Source organism: Oryzias latipes, chromosome 18 (genome assembly GCF_053564925.1).
Source record: "Oryzias latipes strain Hd-rR chromosome 18, Olatipes_Hd-rR_3.1".
Classification (NCBI taxonomy): domain Eukaryota; kingdom Metazoa; phylum Chordata; class Actinopteri; order Beloniformes; family Adrianichthyidae; genus Oryzias; species Oryzias latipes.
The window spans coordinates 13,046,832-13,066,032 of NC_136254.1; the positions used below are offsets into that span (position 1 = coordinate 13,046,832).

At 42.6% G+C, this 19,201-nt stretch overlaps 2 protein-coding genes across 3 annotated transcripts; both read left to right on the plus strand.

Annotated features, from left to right (window-relative positions):
* The first annotated feature begins 371 nt into the window (after nt 1-371).
* emc4 (ER membrane protein complex subunit 4) lies at nt 372-5,828 on the plus strand. 2 transcript variants are annotated; one of them, XM_004079975.5, is made up of 6 exons: nt 372-515; nt 1,958-2,103; nt 4,859-4,973; nt 5,062-5,215; nt 5,293-5,453; nt 5,536-5,828. In XM_004079975.5, the coding sequence occupies exons 2-6, from the start codon at nt 2,003-2,005 to the stop codon at nt 5,569-5,571; spliced, it is 567 nt and encodes a 188-aa protein (XP_004080023.3). In that variant the 5' UTR covers nt 372-515; nt 1,958-2,002; the 3' UTR covers nt 5,572-5,828. The 2 variants fall into 2 exon arrangements, with proteins under 2 accessions (XP_004080023.3, XP_078792073.1); XM_078935947.1 differs by having other exon boundaries at nt 375-404.
* A 1,197-nt stretch (nt 5,829-7,025) lies between these two features.
* lpcat4 (lysophosphatidylcholine acyltransferase 4) lies at nt 7,026-18,503 on the plus strand. Its single transcript, XM_004079951.5, has 13 exons — nt 7,026-7,307; nt 7,854-8,217; nt 9,890-10,002; nt 10,119-10,179; nt 10,325-10,383; nt 13,515-13,549; nt 14,602-14,656; nt 14,872-14,954; nt 17,206-17,331; nt 17,415-17,571; nt 17,644-17,736; nt 17,834-17,969; nt 18,209-18,503. The coding sequence occupies exons 1-13, from the start codon at nt 7,218-7,220 to the stop codon at nt 18,376-18,378; spliced, it is 1,542 nt and encodes a 513-aa protein (XP_004079999.1). The 5' UTR covers nt 7,026-7,217; the 3' UTR covers nt 18,379-18,503.
* The last annotated feature ends 698 nt before the right edge of the window (nt 18,504-19,201 follow it).

The window sequence follows — 19,201 nt, forward strand, 5'->3', positions numbered from 1 at the left end:
TTTTACTCCTATGAAATCCATGATAAAAAATTGTTGCTTTTAATTTGGTAGAAATAATCCCAAAACTACTTTTACATGTGCTTCACAAACAAAGATTTTCAGTTACTGTTAAAAATACAGAAATATTTTTGTTTTATGATTTCCTAAGGAGTAATGTGTTTGTCAATCGATGGACTTTTCAAATCAGGCATTTGATACTAAAATCAAATATATTCACTTAGTTACTTTGTTTTAAAATCCTTTATTAGTTTTATTCGGGTTTTTAAAAATTCTTCATCTAAATTTAACTTGGTGAGTATTTTTTCTCTCGACATTGTTTTAGATTCTCTTATTTGGTTGGGGCAAGGGTAGTTACGTCACTTCCTTTGCGCAGCCTGACTGCGTCATCATTGAGGGCCTAGAAGGTAAATTTGTTGACTGGTCGAGTTTTAGCGACAGCAGCTCTTCTTTTCGGACATTGTGCCGCGGAATAAGCCTCTGCAGAGCGGCCGTGGGTGCGCTGGTGTCCCCGTGAGGTAGGGGGAGCCTCAGTTTAGATTCTTCAGTCCGGACAGAGTGGATCTGCGCCGTTAACTCGGCTCGTTGTCTTTTCCGAACAGTCGGTTAAATAAAACATTTCAAACCGAGGCTCGTTTGGACAAAGTAATCTAGTATCCTGCCGGTATTTAGTAACGGTTATTACTTTTTGTTGCCGCTGCCTGTAGTTTTGTCGCTGCGGCAAATGACGGCGGTCAGAGCAAATTGTCGCAGTCCCTCCACCATGCCATGGTCCTGATGAATTCTCGATTCTGATTGGCTGCTGGGTGTGCATTAAGGAAGGGTTCATTTGTATTGCGTTAATTTCTGATACTGCACACTCCGTTGGCTATTCACCCTTACTAATTCAACGCATGTATTTCTTTGAAGACTTTTTTTTAAATAAAAGTGTGTCTATTAGATGCAGTGAATTCACTCAAAATCCTACTCCCACACCCATGTTTAAAAATGATGAATATAAATTTATATTATTATTTATTATTATATTAATAATATCAAAAAGGAGTTAAGGTTTGAAAAGATGAATAGTCTGGAGAACTGGGTCACAGAGACCCAAATCTGAGACACCACCCTGGTTTCGAATTCAGACCTGAGCCCAACTATTTTCTTATTTTGAAATTTGAAACAAATAAGATCAGGAAGCAGAAAAAAACTGAAGCAGAAGATGTTGAAGGGTAAAAATAATTAAACTTTTAGGTATTTTGATGAAGAAAACAACAAACTAGCAGGAGGAAGACATTGTCATAATGTATACAATAGTCAACAGAGAGGGTATACCCAATCAACTTTAAAGTAGTTGGAGTGAATGAATGTAAGTGGTAATACTACAACATTAAAAAGACTGCAACAGTTACGCAACACCACAGATTCAAGACTCACTGAAGCAACTGTGATGTCTTTACTCTCATCAGCAGCAATGTTCACATCCTCTTTTTAATATCAATACATTTTACTTAGAAAGTGCTTTTAAACACACCAAAGCACACTGTACATGCAAGAGACAAATAATAAAAATAATACTCCTATTTTAGGGAAACAGAGAGGATAAGGAAACAAATGGAGGGGAAAATTTCAGTTCTAGGAAGAGTTCTGATAGTTGATTTAAAGACAGGAAGTGAATCATGTTTCAGATAGAAGCGAGTTCAAGAGTTGAGGAGCAGAATGAGTAAAGTTCTTTCAGGATGAGGGTGATGTGGTTAGGAGTCCTTATGATGATTTGGGTGGATATTATTGAGGAATTATTTTGTAAGGCCACATAAAAACTTTATAGACACACACTGAGGCAGAATAGGCGGGGGTTGATATTGATATTTTGGAGGTGAAAATATTCCGACTGAATCATGTTGTAGATAATGGAGCAGCATGTATGACGATCATTGATCCGTCACAAGTTAAACCTTTTCTGTTTCTTCCTCTGCAGGTGCTTTCTTCCTCTGAGGTCAAGCAATTTTGTTGATTTATTGCCATGGCGTCTCCAGGGGGGCAAGGAGGGGTTTTGTCCACACGAGGAGGCGGGGCCACGCGGAGGATGAAGTGGGCTCTGGAGCTGAGCCTTGGAAACACCAGGTGAGTGGGATCTCCTCCCTCCAAAGAGTTTCTTTGGGGTTGCGATGTGGAGACTGGCAAGGACCTCCAGGACCTTGAAATGCAAAAATGACATTCTCATTATAAATAAATACAGCTACAAAGGTGGCGTGTGATCCAGTGCAAAGGTGATACTTTTTTTTATTTTTTATTTCCAAAAATAGATAAGTAAAAAAGTACACACCAATCAAACACCGTTTAGGAACAAGAACATTTGATAAACAACAACAACTACAACAAAAGTAAATAAATAAATGAGTGAATGAAAAACACCCCTGGGACTGTAGTGTGTCACTGTAACACAGTGTTGTACAGTCTGAAGGCTGTGGGGAGGAATGACCTGCAGTAGCTCCTTCTTGCACTGAGGGTGCAACAGTCTGGTGCTGAAGGAGCTGGTCAGCGCCTCTACAGTTTGGTGCAGGGGGTGGGAGGGGTTATCCATGATGGATGTCAGCTTAGCTAACATCCTCCTGTCCGCCACCTCCTCGATGGACTCAAGTGTGCAGCCCAGGACAGAGCCGGCCCTCCTGACCAGTTTGTTAAGCCTCTTCAAGTCTCTGCCTGCACTGCCCCCCGCCCAGCACACAACTCCATGAAGGACCACTGAGGCCACCACAGTGTCGTAAAAGGTCCTCAGCAGCTGTCTGCACACGCCAAAGGACCTCAGTCTCCTCTGCAGGTGGAGGCGACTCTGACCCCCCCTGTACAGAGCATCCGTGTTGTTGGACCAGTCCAGTCTGTTGTTCAGGTGAACACCCAGATATTTAAATGTGTCCACGACCTCAATGTCTGAACCCTGGATGTTCACCGGTGAGTGTGGTGTAGGGGACCTCCTGAAGTCCAGGACCAGCTCCTTCGTCTTGCTGGTGTTAAGCAGCAGGTGGTTAACTTCACACCAGCTAACAAAGTCAGTGATGACCCCCCTGTACTCCTGCTCATCCCCCCCTGATACACAGCCCACAATGGCACTGTCGTCTGAGAACTTCTGCAGATGACAGTGGTGGGAGTCGTAGGTGAAGTCTGATGTGTACAGGGTAAACAGGAATGGGGAGAGCACAGTCCCTTGAGGTGCCCCCGTGCTGCAGACCACCACATCAGACACACAGTCACGCAGCCTCACAAACTGTGGCCTGTCTGTGAGGTAGTTGATGGTCCAAGCAACCAGATGTTGGTCCACACCTGCATCCTCCAGCTTCCTCCTCAGTAGTGAAGGCTGGATGGTGTTGAAAGCAGTGGAGAAGTGAAAAAACGTGACTCTCACAGTGCTCCCAGGGGCCTCCAGGTGAGACAGGGCCCGATGCTGCAGGTAGATGATGGCGTCACCGATGCCTGGTCGATATGCAAACTGCAGCGCGTCCAGTACTGAGCTCACCTGGGTGCGGAGATGGCTGAGGATGATCCTCTCCATAGTCTTCACCAGGTGGGAGGTTAAGGCGACAGGTCTGAAGTGGTTCGGTTCCGTAGGACGAGGTACCTTTGGAACCGGAGCCAGGCAGGAAGTCCTCCAGAGGACTGGTACCTTCTCCAGTCTGAGGATCATATTAAATATGAACATCATCACCACACAGAGCTGGTCTGCACACTCACTGAGGAGCCTGGAGGTGATGCTGTCAGGACCTGTAGCCTTCCTGGCCTTTGTTCTCCTTAACTCCTTCCTAACCTGATTCAGGGTGAGGCAGAGGGGGGTTGGAGAGGGGGTGGGCGGTGGCTGGTCTGGTGCTGTGAGTCGTTGGGGGGGTCCCTTTGCTTCTGTTGGAAGAAGGGCAGAGTGGACCGCTTAGTACTGAGGTGGTAACAGCTGCAGCTGGGAGGAGACGCCTGAGCTGGAAAGGTGTGAAGGGGGGGCCGTGTGGATGGAGACGGGGGGCTGAGCAGAATCAAATCTGTTGAAGAACAGATTCAGTTCATTTGCCCAGGCTTGGTCACCTGTGACCTGGCGACCATTTCCAGCCTCACCATGTCCTGAGATGTGTTTCAGATCTCTCCACACATCACGGATGTTGTTCTGTTCCAGGCGCTGCTCCAGCTTCTTACTGTAGCAGTCTTTGCACTTCCTGATGTTGTATTTCAGCTCCCTCTGTACTCTGCGTAGCTCCTCCTTGTCCCCAGAGAAAAGCCCTCTTCTTTTCATTTAGTAGGGTCTTCAGCTCAGGAGTGACCCAGGGCTTATTGTTGGAAAAACACTGCACTGATTTGGTTTGCACTGTTTTCCACACAAAAATGGACATAGTCCGTGATGCAGTCAGTGAGACTGTCAATGTCCTCCCCGTGTGGACTGCAGAGAACGTCCCAGTCTGTGGTGCTAAAACAGTCCCTTAGTCGCTCTGTTACCTCCTCAGTCCAGATCTTCACCGTTTTAATCTGTGGTTTCTGCTGTTTCACCATTGGAGTGTAAGCAGAGGAGAGATGGACCAGGTTGTGATCAGAGCGTCCTAAAGGGGGGAAGGGGGCAGAAGTATATGCATTCTTTACATTAGCATATAGAAGGTCCAGAGTTTTCCTGTCCCTTGTATGACAGTTCACATACTGGGTGGCAGAGAGGGGGGTGCATGATCAGGGCCTGTGGGTGTTGTGTCTGCAGTTGGGACACGGTGTTGTGCACGCGCTCACAAGCGACAGCAGCGTCGGCCGACGGGGGAAGGGGGGGGGGGGGGGGGGGGGGGTTGTAAACACTTTTCGCCCCACTGTAAATATTTTCTGGACAAAGTGAGACCCGCTTCTCTGTTTCTGGTTGCAGGGGTCGGGGGGATCGGCAGGGGGCTCAGGGAGACGTGGTTTATCCCATTGGATACTCGGAGAAACCCGTCCCAGACACCAGCATCCAGGAGACAGACAAGAACCTGGTGGAGAAGGTAAGAGGTCTTTCCAAAGCTTTCCCATGATTAGGAGCTGCAGGAAGCGTTTCTAACAGAACTTCTCTCCCCCTCCTCCACCGAGCAGCGCTGCTGGGATGTGGCCCTGGGGCCCCTGAAGCAGATCCCTATGAACCTGTTCATCATGTACATGTCTGGAAACACCATCTCCATCTTCCCCATCATGATGGTCTGCATGATGGCGTGGAGGCCAATCCAAGCTCTCATGTCCATGTCAGCCAGTAAGTATCCGCCCCGTCCGCCGGGTCCTCAGGTGTTCCTGCCCCCCTCAGCCACCTCCTCCCTCTCTGTCCACCAGCCTTCAAGCTGTTGGAGAGCTCCAGCCAGCAGTGGCTGCAGGGGCTGGTTTACCTGGTGGGGAACCTTCTGGGCTCAGCGTTGGCCATCTACAAGTGTCAGTCCATGGGGCTGCTCCCCACGCACTCGTCTGATTGGCTGGCTTTCATCGAACCTCCTCAGGTAACGCGACGCCTGTGGATTCATCCTGAAAGCTCCTCCTGGTGTCGGTCTGAGCTCATCTGAACACCTCTGTTCTCCACAGAGAATGGAGATCATGGGAGGGGGGATGGTGCTGTGAAGCCCGATGGCCACCCCCCCCGCTACCCCCCAACCACAGTCCTACGTGTTCTCTCCCTTGGCAGCAGGAGGTGCCGCACCACTTCATTCATTTTCCATCTTTTTCAGGAAAGTTGCATTCATTTGCTGACTGATGCTTGTGAGCTGGTTCCCTCCTGGATCTGCTCAGGTTTCTTCTTGTGTGTTTTCATGCTAACCGGCTTTAATTTCTGTAGATTTGTTTCTGTGAAATGTTCTAATAAAATTATAATTATTATATTTTGTTGCCTGTCATAGACATTTTTTGCTTCAAAGATTTTACAACAGTTATCAGAAGGCGGCTGTCAACTTTTCTTTTAAAAGGCTTGGATCAAACATGCAGTAAAATTAAACTAGACTAGAATTATTTTTTTTTTTCATTTTATTTTCATTTGAATTCTTTAACAGTTTGATTAACCCTGGTGCTATCCTATGGGGTCCAGATGACCCCACCCTTACATTGACGTGTTCTCCCTACCATGACAAAGGTGGATAAAGGTGGAAAGATTTCATGTTATCCATGGACACCAGTGAAGATCACAAATCATTGAAGAAAAAAGGTTCAGCGCACTGTCTAGTGGGTCTAAATGACCCAACTCCCAATGTTAAAGTGCCTAGGATAGCACAAGGGTTAAAAGTTATTTAGGACATAATTCTACCCAATATAACCTTTAAAAAATCCTTGTATGACTAAGTTTGTGATTATTTTGTTACCATTATCTGTTCTGTTCTGTATTTTTTTCATCTGGCTGCAATTGTTTTAAAGCCGTGTGCAATGGTTCACTAAAAACAAATAATAAATAAGTTGATTTAAAAAGCGTAACTATTTGATTAAGGAAAAAGGAAAAGAACTTTATTGACAGCATTTTTTTTAAACCCGCATTGATCCGAAAACCTTCAGGAATGATTCTGTTCAGAAGTTTGAAGTTCTCGGAATACTTCAGTGGTTTGAATTAAACTTTAAACTTCTCTTAGAATTGCCTTTAAGGTTCCTGCAGCACCAAATTAGTTTGAGCTTCCTGGCATTTCAACAATGTTAAATAAAATATTAAATCTACATTAAAATCCGGAATAAAACTTCGGTGATTAAAACAAAGGAATTGTTTTAATTTTATATATATATATATATATATATATATATATATATATATATATATATATATATATATATATATATTACTGTTATACTCAAGGACGACTTGCCTGAATAAAACGGAAGATAGACTATAAGTTACTTAAGTAAATGTAACGAACTGTAGCTCGTTATTGTCCCCTCTCACGTTTTTCTGTTTCGAACGTGCACGCGCGCCCCCTTCATTTCTAACTGGAAAAAGTTTCCAAATCGATCTGCGGTTTCGAGGACACCGGTTTGACTCGCCAGACCCGGTCCGGGACTTTGTGGGCCGGGCTGAGTGCCGGGAGGGGCGGCATTCAGTCGTTAAGGATGAGAGTCCAGGTCTGACGTGAAGAAGTTCTAAGCTCCAACAGAAACGACGCGCAGAGTTTTCACTGTTTTCCACCCGAAGCTTTTGGATTAAAAGTTTGAATTCCTAGGAGAGCGGCATTTCCAGAACAGCCGTGAACGCATCTTAGTTGTAAAATCTTCGGGGACCTCAGGTGCGGAGCGTAATGGAGACGCGCAGGTGTTCCTCCGCGGCGCAGGACTGTGCGCATCCGTTCATCCATGAGGTGAAGCTGAGCGCGGCGCAGAGGATTAAGGTAACCCCCGCATCTTCCCGCATCGGGCTGCTGCTGTCGGTGTCGGTTTGGGGCTCACTTCATCCATTCATTCTTCCCGCTCGTGACGCGCAGATTTTACCGGAAACTGCTACGTTTTCTCCCGAACCGAGCCGCGCGCAGGAACGGGGTGTTCCAGAGGTTTACGCACAGGCACAGTCCTGTCTGTGACAGTTTTTTGTCTTTTCTAGAAGTCAAACAGAAAACTTGACATTATGACAGCAGAGCGGGAGCTCTATAAAGTTTTAAAGTTAATAAACACATTGTTTATGTTTTATTTAATTATTACGTTTCGGGGGATTAGTTTCACAAATTTTTCTTTAACTTGAAAAATACTTTAACAAAAAAAGTTATTTTTTGTTTTTTACTGAATGTTTGTTACTGAACTATAAAAAGGCAGATCAGCGGCTCATAAATCGAGGGAGGGGGTAAACGTCGTGGGGAGTCAGTTCGGTTCAATGTTGCGTGAGTGGCCCTCATGTCCACTGCTTGCGGGTGATGGAGGTGTTGCTTCCCTCTCTTCTGTAGGGGGGGCTCCTGGGTTGCATCCTCTTCCCGCTGCGCGTCGCCCTGGCGGTGCTCTTCTTCCTCATCATGTGGCCCCTGGCCCGGCTCCGGCTGGCTGGCCTGTCCGAGGAAGAGCGGGCCAAACCCGTGACTGGCTGGCGCCGCTGGCTGTTCCACCCCCCGATCTGGCTGCTGAGCCGCGCCGTCTTCTTCTCCCTGGGCTTCCTGTGGGTCAGGGTGAAGGGGCGCCGGGCCGACCTGCGGGAGGCGCCGGTGCTGGTGGTGGCCCCCCACAGCGGCTTCTTCGACATGCTGGTTCTGTGTCCGACCCAGCTGGCAACTGTGGTATCGCGCTCCGAGAACACCAGCCTACCCGTCATCGGAGGTAAGCTTCTGATAAAATCATTCTTAACCCTTGTGCTATTCTAGGCACTTTAACATTGGGAGTTGGGTCATCTAGACCCACTAGACAGTGCTCTAAACCTTTTTTCTTCAATGATTTGTGATCTTCACTGGTGTCCATGGATTACATGAAATCTTTCCACCTTTATCCACCTTTGTCATGGTAGGGAGAACACGTCAATGGTCATCTTGACCCCATAGGATAGCACAAGGGTTAATGCTGAATTAGAATGTATCAAAAACAGATGATTGATTTAAAACCATGCGGATGTAGGAGGAGCCTAAGTGATGCTGCTGATCTGAAGATCAGAGCTGTAGACCCAAAAATGAGTTATTAAAGTCCCACTCTGATCATCTTTTGGTATATTGTAAAAGTGTTCCAGGTGTTTTTTTTTTAAATTATTTTAATCATGCGTTTTCAGCCAAAATCCAAACCCTGTCATCTTCTAGGATATACCGTAGTTTCTGCAGAGCAGCAGGAGTTCATTGGAAATTCACCTCTTAATTGTGGGTGGGACTGTTGGTGCGAACCAACCCCACCACTCATCCCCTCCCTGTTAATGAGAGCTCTCTGTTTACATGATCTCCCTCTAGCTTACAGCGCCTCACAACCCCAACCTAACTAACATTAGCAGTGCAAAACAAAAATGGTGAGCAATATTAGAGCTGTCCAGCCATACAGTTATGAGCCAGATGTCAGCTTGGAGGAGGAAAACAAAGACGCACGTGGATCTATTTCTCTTCAAGTTGATGCATCAGAATGGAGCAGAGCAGGAAGCTTATAGTTTGTCGTAGCAGTTTCTACGTCACAAACTTGTGCTTTTTTTCTAACCGCATTATTTCGTCTGGTTCTGATTCACAACAATTTGAATAAAGAAATACTCATAAATGCTGTTTTAAGCTTAATTTTCTTTTATTATCAGCAAATATGCCACAAAACACCAACAACACACTTTTTCGTTGGAGTGGGTCTTTAATGACAACTTTCCCAAAGTTAAAAGTGATCATTCCCTAAGTGAAGGGAGAATCCTTGCTGAATTAACAAAAGTCTGAGTGAAAGTTTGATTACGTTTTCTGAGCATGAAGGATCTAAATGTTCCTCAGATTTCAGATGTCTATTGTGAAAAGCAAAAAGGACCTTAATTCATCAAATTTGTTGACAATCATTCAAACAAAATGCTATTTTTTAGAATTGTGTTGAAATAAAAAAAGTAACCTGGAAATTAACAATCTCTTAATAAGAACCAGTTTTTACAATATCCTGTTTAGTGTTACGATTTTGTTGTTTTTTCATTTTCATAAATGCTGCAGATGTTTATTGTGTTTGTTGGTAGAAGGGGGGGGGGGGGGGGGGGGTCATCTAAAGAGATGACCAAAGCAAATTCAAGTGTTTCAAACATCACAATTAATGTTCAACTTTACATTCACGGAAGAGTCGAGCTGAGTAAAGAGCATCTTCCTCAGCCGCGTCTCCTCCTCCTCCTCAGTCATGTTACGGTCCTCAAACAGACGAGGAGCTTCAGACTTTTGGACCTGAATATCTGCACTGGAGTCTTTCAGGCTCTCCGTGTTCATGCTGTGACAGAGGAGCTGGTCATTGATGAGGATGACTGTGTGGTCTGCCGTTTGTCACTGAGCTCATGTTGCTCTTTCAGCCCTGCTGGAGTTTAACCAGTCCGTGCTGGTGAGCAGGAAGGATCCGGAGTCCAGGAAGAAGGCCGTGGCTCAGCTAATCCAGAGACTCACCTCTGACGGATATTGGCCTCAGGTAAGGTGTCCCCCCACCCCACCCCAAACACACACAAACACATGAAGAGGCCCCAACTCAGAGAGAAGATACAGTAACCGTTGCCACCTGTTAATGTTCCCTCACTTTGTGTTTAGATGCTGATGTTTCCTGAAGGAACCACAACCAATGGGCGCTCCCTCATCAAATTCAAACCAGGTGTGTCTGTGGAGCCCCCCCTCATGCAACTCTGAACGCACTATGTTGGAATGAGCAGCATGACAAGGGCAGCATTTCAATTTGCTGTGTAACCTGAAATGTTGGGAGTAACTGTTACTCATCACTTTACTGGCCCCACCTACAGGAGCCTTCCTGGCCGGCGTCCCGGTTCAACCCGTCCTGCTGCATTACCCGAACAGGCTGGTGAGTGAAAGAGGCAGAGGGTGTTGTCATGGCTGGTTCATAACTACCATTTATGATCCTCAAGGTTTGAAGGTCAGAGTCTATGAGCGGGGCCTGCTGAGTTTAAGTGGGGTGGGGGTGGAGGGCTGTCAGAGCTGGGAATCTCTCTGTGCTTCTCAGTTATATTTTCACAAGTACAGTACATATCAAATGAAATCATGGAGCTGAAACTGAAAGCAGGTGTTTGTCAGTGAAGAAAGAATTGTCACGTGTTTACGTTAGCACGACAAGAAAGAAAAATGCACTTATAAATCACAGCTGGAAAAACATCCCTCTTCTTCTGTGTACTAATAAAGTCCTGTCCCTGGTAGTTGCACTAAATCTGGATTACAATTTAATGTTTCAGAACAGTAATTGATTTTTTCATCATTGATAATTAAGTTGGGAGCTCTGTCATTCACTGGTTAATTAAACTAGTTTAATGTAACGGACCCCCTTTCTGCCTACTTATTGTCTTACTCACTTTTCTTGTCTTACCTATTGTCATCTCAATGTGATCACATAACTGTCTCGATATTGTCTTAAAACATTTCTTCACCATCTCATAATAACCGTGTTAGAACTGTCTCATTATTGACTTTTTTACCATCCTAAAACCATCTCAATTTGGTCTCATAACTGTCTCATTATTGTCTTATCATCTTAAAACTGTCCTAATATGGTCTCATAACAGTGTTAAACCTGTGTCATTATTTTCATATTACTGTTTTAAAACATCTCAATATGATCTCATAACCATCTTATTATTGTTTTAAAACCATCTAATATTGTCCCTTAACCAAAACAATATTGTTTAATGACCATCTCATCACCGTCTCATATCTGTCTCAATATTGTCTTATTACTGTCTTAGAACTTTCTCAAAGTGGTTTCATAACCATCTTAGTATTGTCTCAAAACCATCTCAATTTTGTCCCATAACATCTCATAACTGTCTCATTATTGTCTTGTCGTCTTAAAACCATCCTACATGGTCTCATGACGTTCTAAAATCTGTCTCATTATTGTCCTATTACTGTTTTAAAACGTCTCAATATGATTACATAACCATCTCAATATTGTCTCATAACATCTCATCCCATTTCATAACTGTCTCATTATTGTCTTATCTTCTTAAAACCATCTTAACATGGTCTCATAACATTCTAAAATCTGTCTCATTATTGTCCTATTACTGTTTTAAAACATCTCAATATGATTACATAACCATCTCGATACTATCTTAAAACCATGTCAATGTTGTCTCATATCTCATCACCCCCTCTGACTTTCTCAATAAGGTCTCATAACCGCCTCGTTATTGTCTCAAACCATCTGAATTTTGTCTCATAACATCTCATAACTGTCTCATTATTGTCTTATCGTCTTAAAACCATCCTAACATGGTCTCATGACGTTCTAAAATCTGTCTCATTATTGTCCTATTACTGTTTTAAAACGTCTCAATATGATTACACAACCATCTCAATATTGTCTCATAACATCTCATCCCATCCCATAACTGTGTCATTATTGTCTTATCGTCTTAAAACCATCTTAACATGGTCTCATGACGTTCTAAAATCTGTCTCATTATTGTCCTATTACTGTTTTAAAACGTCTCAAAATGATTACACAACCATCTCAATATTGTCTCATAACATCTCATCCCATCCCATAACTGTGTCATTATTGTCTTATCGTCTTAAAACCATCTTAACATGGTCTCATGACGTTCTAAAATCTGTCTCATTATTGTCCTATTACTGTTTTAAAACGTCTCAATATGATTACACAACCATCTCAATATTGTCTCATAACATCTCATCCCATCCCATAACTGTGTCATTATTGTCTTATCGTCTTAAAACCATCTTAACATGGTCTCATGACGTTCTAAAATCTGTCTCATTATTGTCCTATTACTGTTTTAAAACGTCTCAAAATGATTACACAACCATCTCAATATTGTCTCATAACATCTCATCCCATCCCATAACTGTGTCATTATTGTCTTATCGTCTTAAAACCATCTTAACATGGTCTCATGACGTTCTAAAATCTGTCTCATTATTGTCCTATTACTGTTTTAAATCGTCTCAATATGATTACATAACCATCTCAATACTATCCCAAAACCATGTCAATGTTGTCTCATATCTCATCACTTTCTCAATAAGGTCTCATAACTGCCTCGTTATTGTCTCAAAACCCTCTCAATATTGTCTCATACCATCTCAGCATTGTTTTTATAACTGTGTCATTATTGTTCTCATTACTTTCTTAAAATTGTCTCAATATGGTCTCATTACCTTCATATAACTGTCACATTATCGTCTCATTACTGTCTTAAACTCGTCTTGAAGTGATATGAAAACCATCTTAATACTGCTTCAGAACTGTCTCATTCTCATCTAAAATCTTTCTATTTTGTCTGACAATCATCTCATAATTGGCTCATTATTATCCTATTGTCTCATCATTGAGTCACTATTATATCAGAAAGGGGGCAAATTTAGTCTAAAATGTAATCATGAAAATAATTACAAACTATAACAAAGAGCATAAGAGACGGTAAATGGCGTAAATGGCTTGCTTCCTTAAAGGCCCAAAGCTTCACAGTCACTGTCCCATTCCTCCCATTCCCCCCATTCACACACTGACACTTCGACACATGCGCGGGAAAGGCGGGAATCAAACCTGCAATATTCTAGTCAGAGGTTGACCGCCCTAGTTCTGCACCAGCGCCGCCCCATGGGTTGTGTTTTTGATTGAGAAACTTTTCAGTCAATGATGTGATGAAATCATTTTAACAGGAAACAAACGTACATTATAGATATTTCATCATGAACATTTTCAAAAACACGTGAAAAAGCCTTTTTTCGTCTTCATTTCCTGTTGGAAGAGATGAAGTACAGACAAACAGAGTAGATTCCATCTACTGCTTTTTGCATCCTTGTCTTGCTCGTGCTCATGAGTCCTGCATGACCTGTCAGGTGTTTGAACCCAACTGTAATGTTTGTCCAGCTCTGTTTGCATACCTAGGTTGTAAAATACTGAAAGGCTTTTTATCCTCCTGATATGCTATTCATAATTTTATGGCTCTTCTTCAGGATACTGTTCGTTGGACGTACAAAGGAACAACCTGGTGAGTTCCTCCATGTTTTCTCCCACTCTGATGAAGATTGTTGGGATTGTTCTCTGGGTTGTAGTTGTTCTTTAAACTTTCATTCTATCTTTATATTATTCTCAACACATTATTTACATACAGTATATTGAAATATGTAGTATTTTTTCTGATAGCATCCAACAGTAGTGATTACAGAGGAGTATTTTCAAAATAAACGCATTACTCACCAATTCAGAAAATAAACTCACTCTGGTGGACAGCTGTTAACAAAAATGAAACAGTTGGTTGTTAAAAATTAAAATACATGTTAAAGCATTCATCTATGTAACAACCTCAACTGAAGAAATTAAACTTTTAAAAACCACAAGAAAAATTGGAAGGAAAGGTTTGTTCATTTTCAACTAAAAGCTTTCAAGACACATCAACACGACAAACTTGGCAGATTTTTGATTCTGATGTCGAAAAATATTGAAAAGTTGAGGTCAGAATGTACAACCAGATTGAGACAGACTGACTAAAGATCAAACAGACAAAGGGCCCACAAATAGACAGACAAAAGGACGCAGATAGGCAAAGACACAGCGACCGACATATTTATGGACAAGATTAGGGTAAAAAAAAAACTAAAATAAATGAAAATAAATGAATTCTGTTTGCAGATCTTTGGTTTGATTCATCCAAACTTCCAGTTGACTGCTGCCCATTCACGATGATGATGTTGTTGTTTGCAGGCAGCCCGTAAACAAGTAAACATCACATTTGTGTTGATCCTGCAGGGGGAAACTGGCATTTATGGAAAACAATAAAAACACATAGCTGCACTAAAACACATCTACTCATCAAAACCAGTTAGACTTAAAATAGGACACGGGTTTGTATATGAGACAGAAAGACTTGTTTTTAGAAATTACATCATGCAATTGTGATTTTATCTGCTGTCTGAATTTTTTAAACTGCTTTTTTTTCCAATTCAGAGTTCAGTAGGGTTTTTCAGTGTTTTACAGAATCTTTGCAAAGCTGCAGCACACTGCAGTTCAAACTGTCAATGGTTGTTGGTATTTTCTCTTCAGGATGGAGGCGATTTGGCTCACCACATCGCAGCTCTACACCAACATGACAGTGGAGGTGAGTTCTGCTGCCGGTCCACGCTGCACTGAGCTTATCTGACCAGGAAACCTCTAGTATCAAGGTTTTAATAAGGTTTAATATACTTTTGAATCATGACAGAAGGTCAAAGGTCATGCCTGAAGGAAGCTAGCTTTAAAATATTTTAGTCTAATGATAATGAAGCTTGTAGGCTGACATCTCCTCTTTTGCTTTTATTTTATTTCTCGCTGCAGTTCCTGCCGGTTTACAAGCCTTCAGAAGAGGAGAAGAAGGACCCCAACCTTTACGCCGACAACGTCCAGAAGCTGATGGCCGGGTGAGGGACAGTTTTACAGACTCCAACCATAATGAGGAAATCCTTTTTTACGCTGGAAGATTCAAAGCAATATGAATGTTAAACTAAAAAAACAAAAGACGTTTTTTAGATCCTAAACAGAAAACACACAGGAAGGACTTAGGGTGGTTTCCTAATGTTATCCAACAATTGGCTAAGTGATTTCTGCTTTAGTATTGATAAATTAGTTGAAGGAAAAGTCCTAAGAGCTCAACTCAGGGGATTTTTTTGAATTTTTTCATAAAATGCCATCATGCTTGCAGATGACGTGTTTACAGTTTGCTGTCACCATAGGTGACGCCGATGAGTCACATTGGACTGACAATCAAAAATGTTTCATTCATTTTTGCTGTTGGGGGCGGAGTCACATCCAGACAAGGATGCAAAATTAATGGTAGTGGTGAAAATGTTAAGATTTGGATGTGGTTCCAGTTCTGGCTCAGTTTACTGAGGCAGTAAGCTTGAAAGGAATTTGATTCTGTTCATTAAAAAAAAGTTTGTTTACAGCTGAGATTGTCTAAAAGACAGATGAATAATTATGAATGTTATCTTCCAATTCATTAAATATATTTCCAATAATCTAGATTATTTTAGGTGTATTATAAAAGCCTATAAAGTGGCCAATAGATGACATGAAAGGGTTTTCAGTGCAACCCCTATACTGAGCAAGCAAAGTGCAACAGTGGGGAGAAAAACTGCCTCTCAGAGGAAGATTAGGAAGAAACTCAATTTCTCAGGAACTACAACAATAAGAGAGCAAGGAGACAAACACTGGAACATCTGTTAGAAGACAAAATACAAAAAATTCAGTGATTGCAACAATGACATGCATCGTGAAACAGAAGGGGAATAGACAGAAAAGGTCTACAGTAAAATTTGTTTGGGAAAATGCCTGGTGCATCCTCAAACAACCCCCAGCTTCACCAAAAAAGAGTGTGTGACTAAAGATATTTGTTTTATTTTAAGAAGGTCAGGCCAAGTGGAGGAAGTGGGACATGAGTTTACATCTTCAACTACAACTCTGCTAGAAGAGGCTTCCTCTTCACCCTCTTGTCCCTAACGTTGAGGAGTGGTTGAAGTGGTTAAAAATCCTAAATTGACCCTCAGCAGTTTAAGCCTTTCACAGCTAAATTGAGGCTTCGTCATCCTGAGCTATCAGCTTGATCAGAAATGAAGGTTTGAGATCATAAAAACAAAGATGGTTTCTGCCTAATTTCACTAAAACTTGGTTCCACCAAGGAGGAGCCTGATAGCTGAAGGCTCTTCATCCCCATTCTGTTTTAGGAAACCCCAGGAACGACCAGTAATGCTGTAGAGCACAGGTCTCAAACTCCAGGCCTCAAGGACCGGTGTCCTACATGTTTTCCAACTAACCTGCCATTCAAGCTCCTTATTGGCTAAACACACCTGATCCAGGTAATCAGCAGCAGAGGAGGCAGGATTCTTAAGAACTAGCAGGATGCTGGCCCCTCAAGGCTTGGAGTCTGACACAAAACTGTTGTAGAGCTAGAACTAAACATGGACCTCTGACCTCTCTGAGATAACATGGAGCTTAAAACTAAAACTGTAAGTTAAAAAATGAAACATACATTGATTTTTGTGTTTTTAAGCAATAAAAGTTGAATCTAATGAAATAGTAGTTGTTTTTTTTTTACCAGATTAAGATTTTTCTAAAACACCTCCAGAACAATATTTACAGTATAGTAACATAACAGTCTAAAACTGAAATAACAAATGCATGAACTCATTTTTCTGTGTCATGTTCCTGATTTAAAAAAATATTGAAAAAAGACATCCTAGAAACTTGATTTATATGAGATTATAAATTAAAGAAATATTCTAAAGTTTTAAACTGTGGGATTAGAGACTGAACTGTTGCTAATCATTGGGATTATAGCTTTTTATTTACTGAAACTTTGCAACAAATGGTGCTTTAAAAAATACAAAACAATAAATAAATACATGCTAATTTCTCACATTTACAGGTTAACACTAAAGGAAAAAAAAATCAAAAAGCATTTTAATATTCCATTCAGATCTTATTGCACAGCACAATTCTAGTAAAAAGTCCTCTCCCTCATTTGATGTTTGCTTTTCACAAAGTAGGAATCTTGTCACTTTTACCACTTTAACCCCCCCATGTCTCCTCCTTCAGGCTTGTCCATCTGTGAAGAAATGCTTCTGATTCCAAACGTTTGTGTTTCTGTTGTCTCATTGTTTTCTTGGGATTCAGGGCTCTAGGAGTCCCAGCTACAGATTACGTGATGGAGGGCCGGGTTCCTGTGAGCAAACTGGGGGGTCTGTCCCTGCCGCTGGAGTCTCCAGCCAGAGATGCACTGAAAGAGCTGCGCAGAGACGGGTAAGGACCTGTACACCTGTAGTCCTGCTGCATTTATTCCCTGTGGCCCACCCTGCATTTACCCCCCCCCCCCTTTCTCTCAGCCTTGGCGAGCATGAGATCCAAGCGGCCATCGACAGGATAATTGACAGGTGTGGTGAGGACACTGAGGGGTCAACGGTCAGCGTGGAGGAGCTGGCCTCTTTGCTGGGACTGAGGGACAGACAAGCAGCAGTGCATTTGTGCAGCCTATATTCAAAGGTGAGTTCCTGAGTTACCCCGCCCCCTCCCCATTTGAGGGCGTGGCCTTGATGATGCTGCTGACTTGTGCAGGGCGAGAGCGTGGACCTTCGCCAGCTCGGCCTCAGTGTTCTGGCTCTGTCTGGACTGAAGGACTTCGGGTCGCTGCTACATTCTGCCTTCACTGTGAGTCTGACCCGGTTTTGAAGAACTCCCAGAACCTTTCAGTGATTGTGTTAAGAACAGTGATGGCTTCATTTATGACTGTGGATCCTGTTTTCAGCTCTTTGACAGAGAGCACAGGGGCAGCCTGAGCGCACAGCAGCTCTCTGACCTCATGGGGGCGCTGCTGGGTGTTCCTCAGCAAGACACCACAGCTCTGTATACAGAGGCCTGCAGCGGGGGTCCGCTCACGGAAGGTGAGTCCAGGTCTTTGGCTCTGTGGAGAGTCAGCTTATTAACTGCAGGGATAACATCCATATTTATGGAGGAGAAAAAGAGCAGATGGAAAACAAGTACGAGGAACAAATCCTCCTACAACAACCCCCTCCCCAGGTTTTTGAGTCTATGACCCAAATGACTTGAAGCATCTTCATGTGGTTTCTTTACATGTTCCAGTGTCTGTGAGAAAGATTCTGAATTCACTGATGTTCTGTAGAAAAGCTGCTGCGGGTTCTGGCCCAACACCAGACGTACCGGAAGGTCAAGGAGTTCCTGGAGTCCAGTGAGGCGTCGGTCACTCTTCCTAAGGCCAAGGGTGTAAACAACAACAATGGACTCTCTGTCATCAGGGACACGTCGCCCCCCCACAACAAGAAGCAGGAATGATCTATTTTCTGATACTTTGAAAATAAGACTGGAAACTTTTGTGTTTAACTCCTACTGTCTATCTGTAAGTGCTGTCATTTTGAAATCGTTGTTTTTTAACATTAAAGTGAGAATTATTTATTACATATTCTGTTGAAAGGGTTTTAAGTCTTAAATATAGCTTAAAAAAAGCAAAGAAACAGATTCTTCTCCAAAATATTATGAAATTCTAAACAAAAAAACGAAGCACTAAATTACATCCCTTATTCAAACCTCTTGTCTTTTTCATTCTCTCATCAAACTCAAACTTTATTTACCGGTATTTGCATAGTGCTTTTCATTCCAGTTGGAAACCCAAAGCGCTTTACATAAAAGCAAAATAAATAGTCATAAAATGTGAAAATTAATTAAAACCGAAAAAGCAGGACAATCACACACAGTTGGCACCACTCCCACACCAGATTCTTCCCTTCACCCACCCAGTTCCCCTAACATAACCCTGAACAGAAACCAAAGAACTGCATCGGTAAAGAAACAGTCTGGCTCTTTGCTGCTGTGCAGAAACGATATTCGGGATTCATTTATCCCTTGTGCTATCCTATGGGGTCAAGATGACCATTGACGTGTTCTCCCTACCATGACAAAGGTGGATAAAGGTGAAGAGGATTTCATGTAATCCATGGACACCAGTGAGGTTCACAAATCATTGAAAAAAGGTTCAGAGCACTGTCTAGTGGGTCTAGATGACCCAACTCCCATGTCAAAGTGCCCAGGATAGCACAAGGGTTAAATGAGTGTTAATAGGTTCAAGGTCATCAGGAAACACAGCGACGTAAAGGGAGTG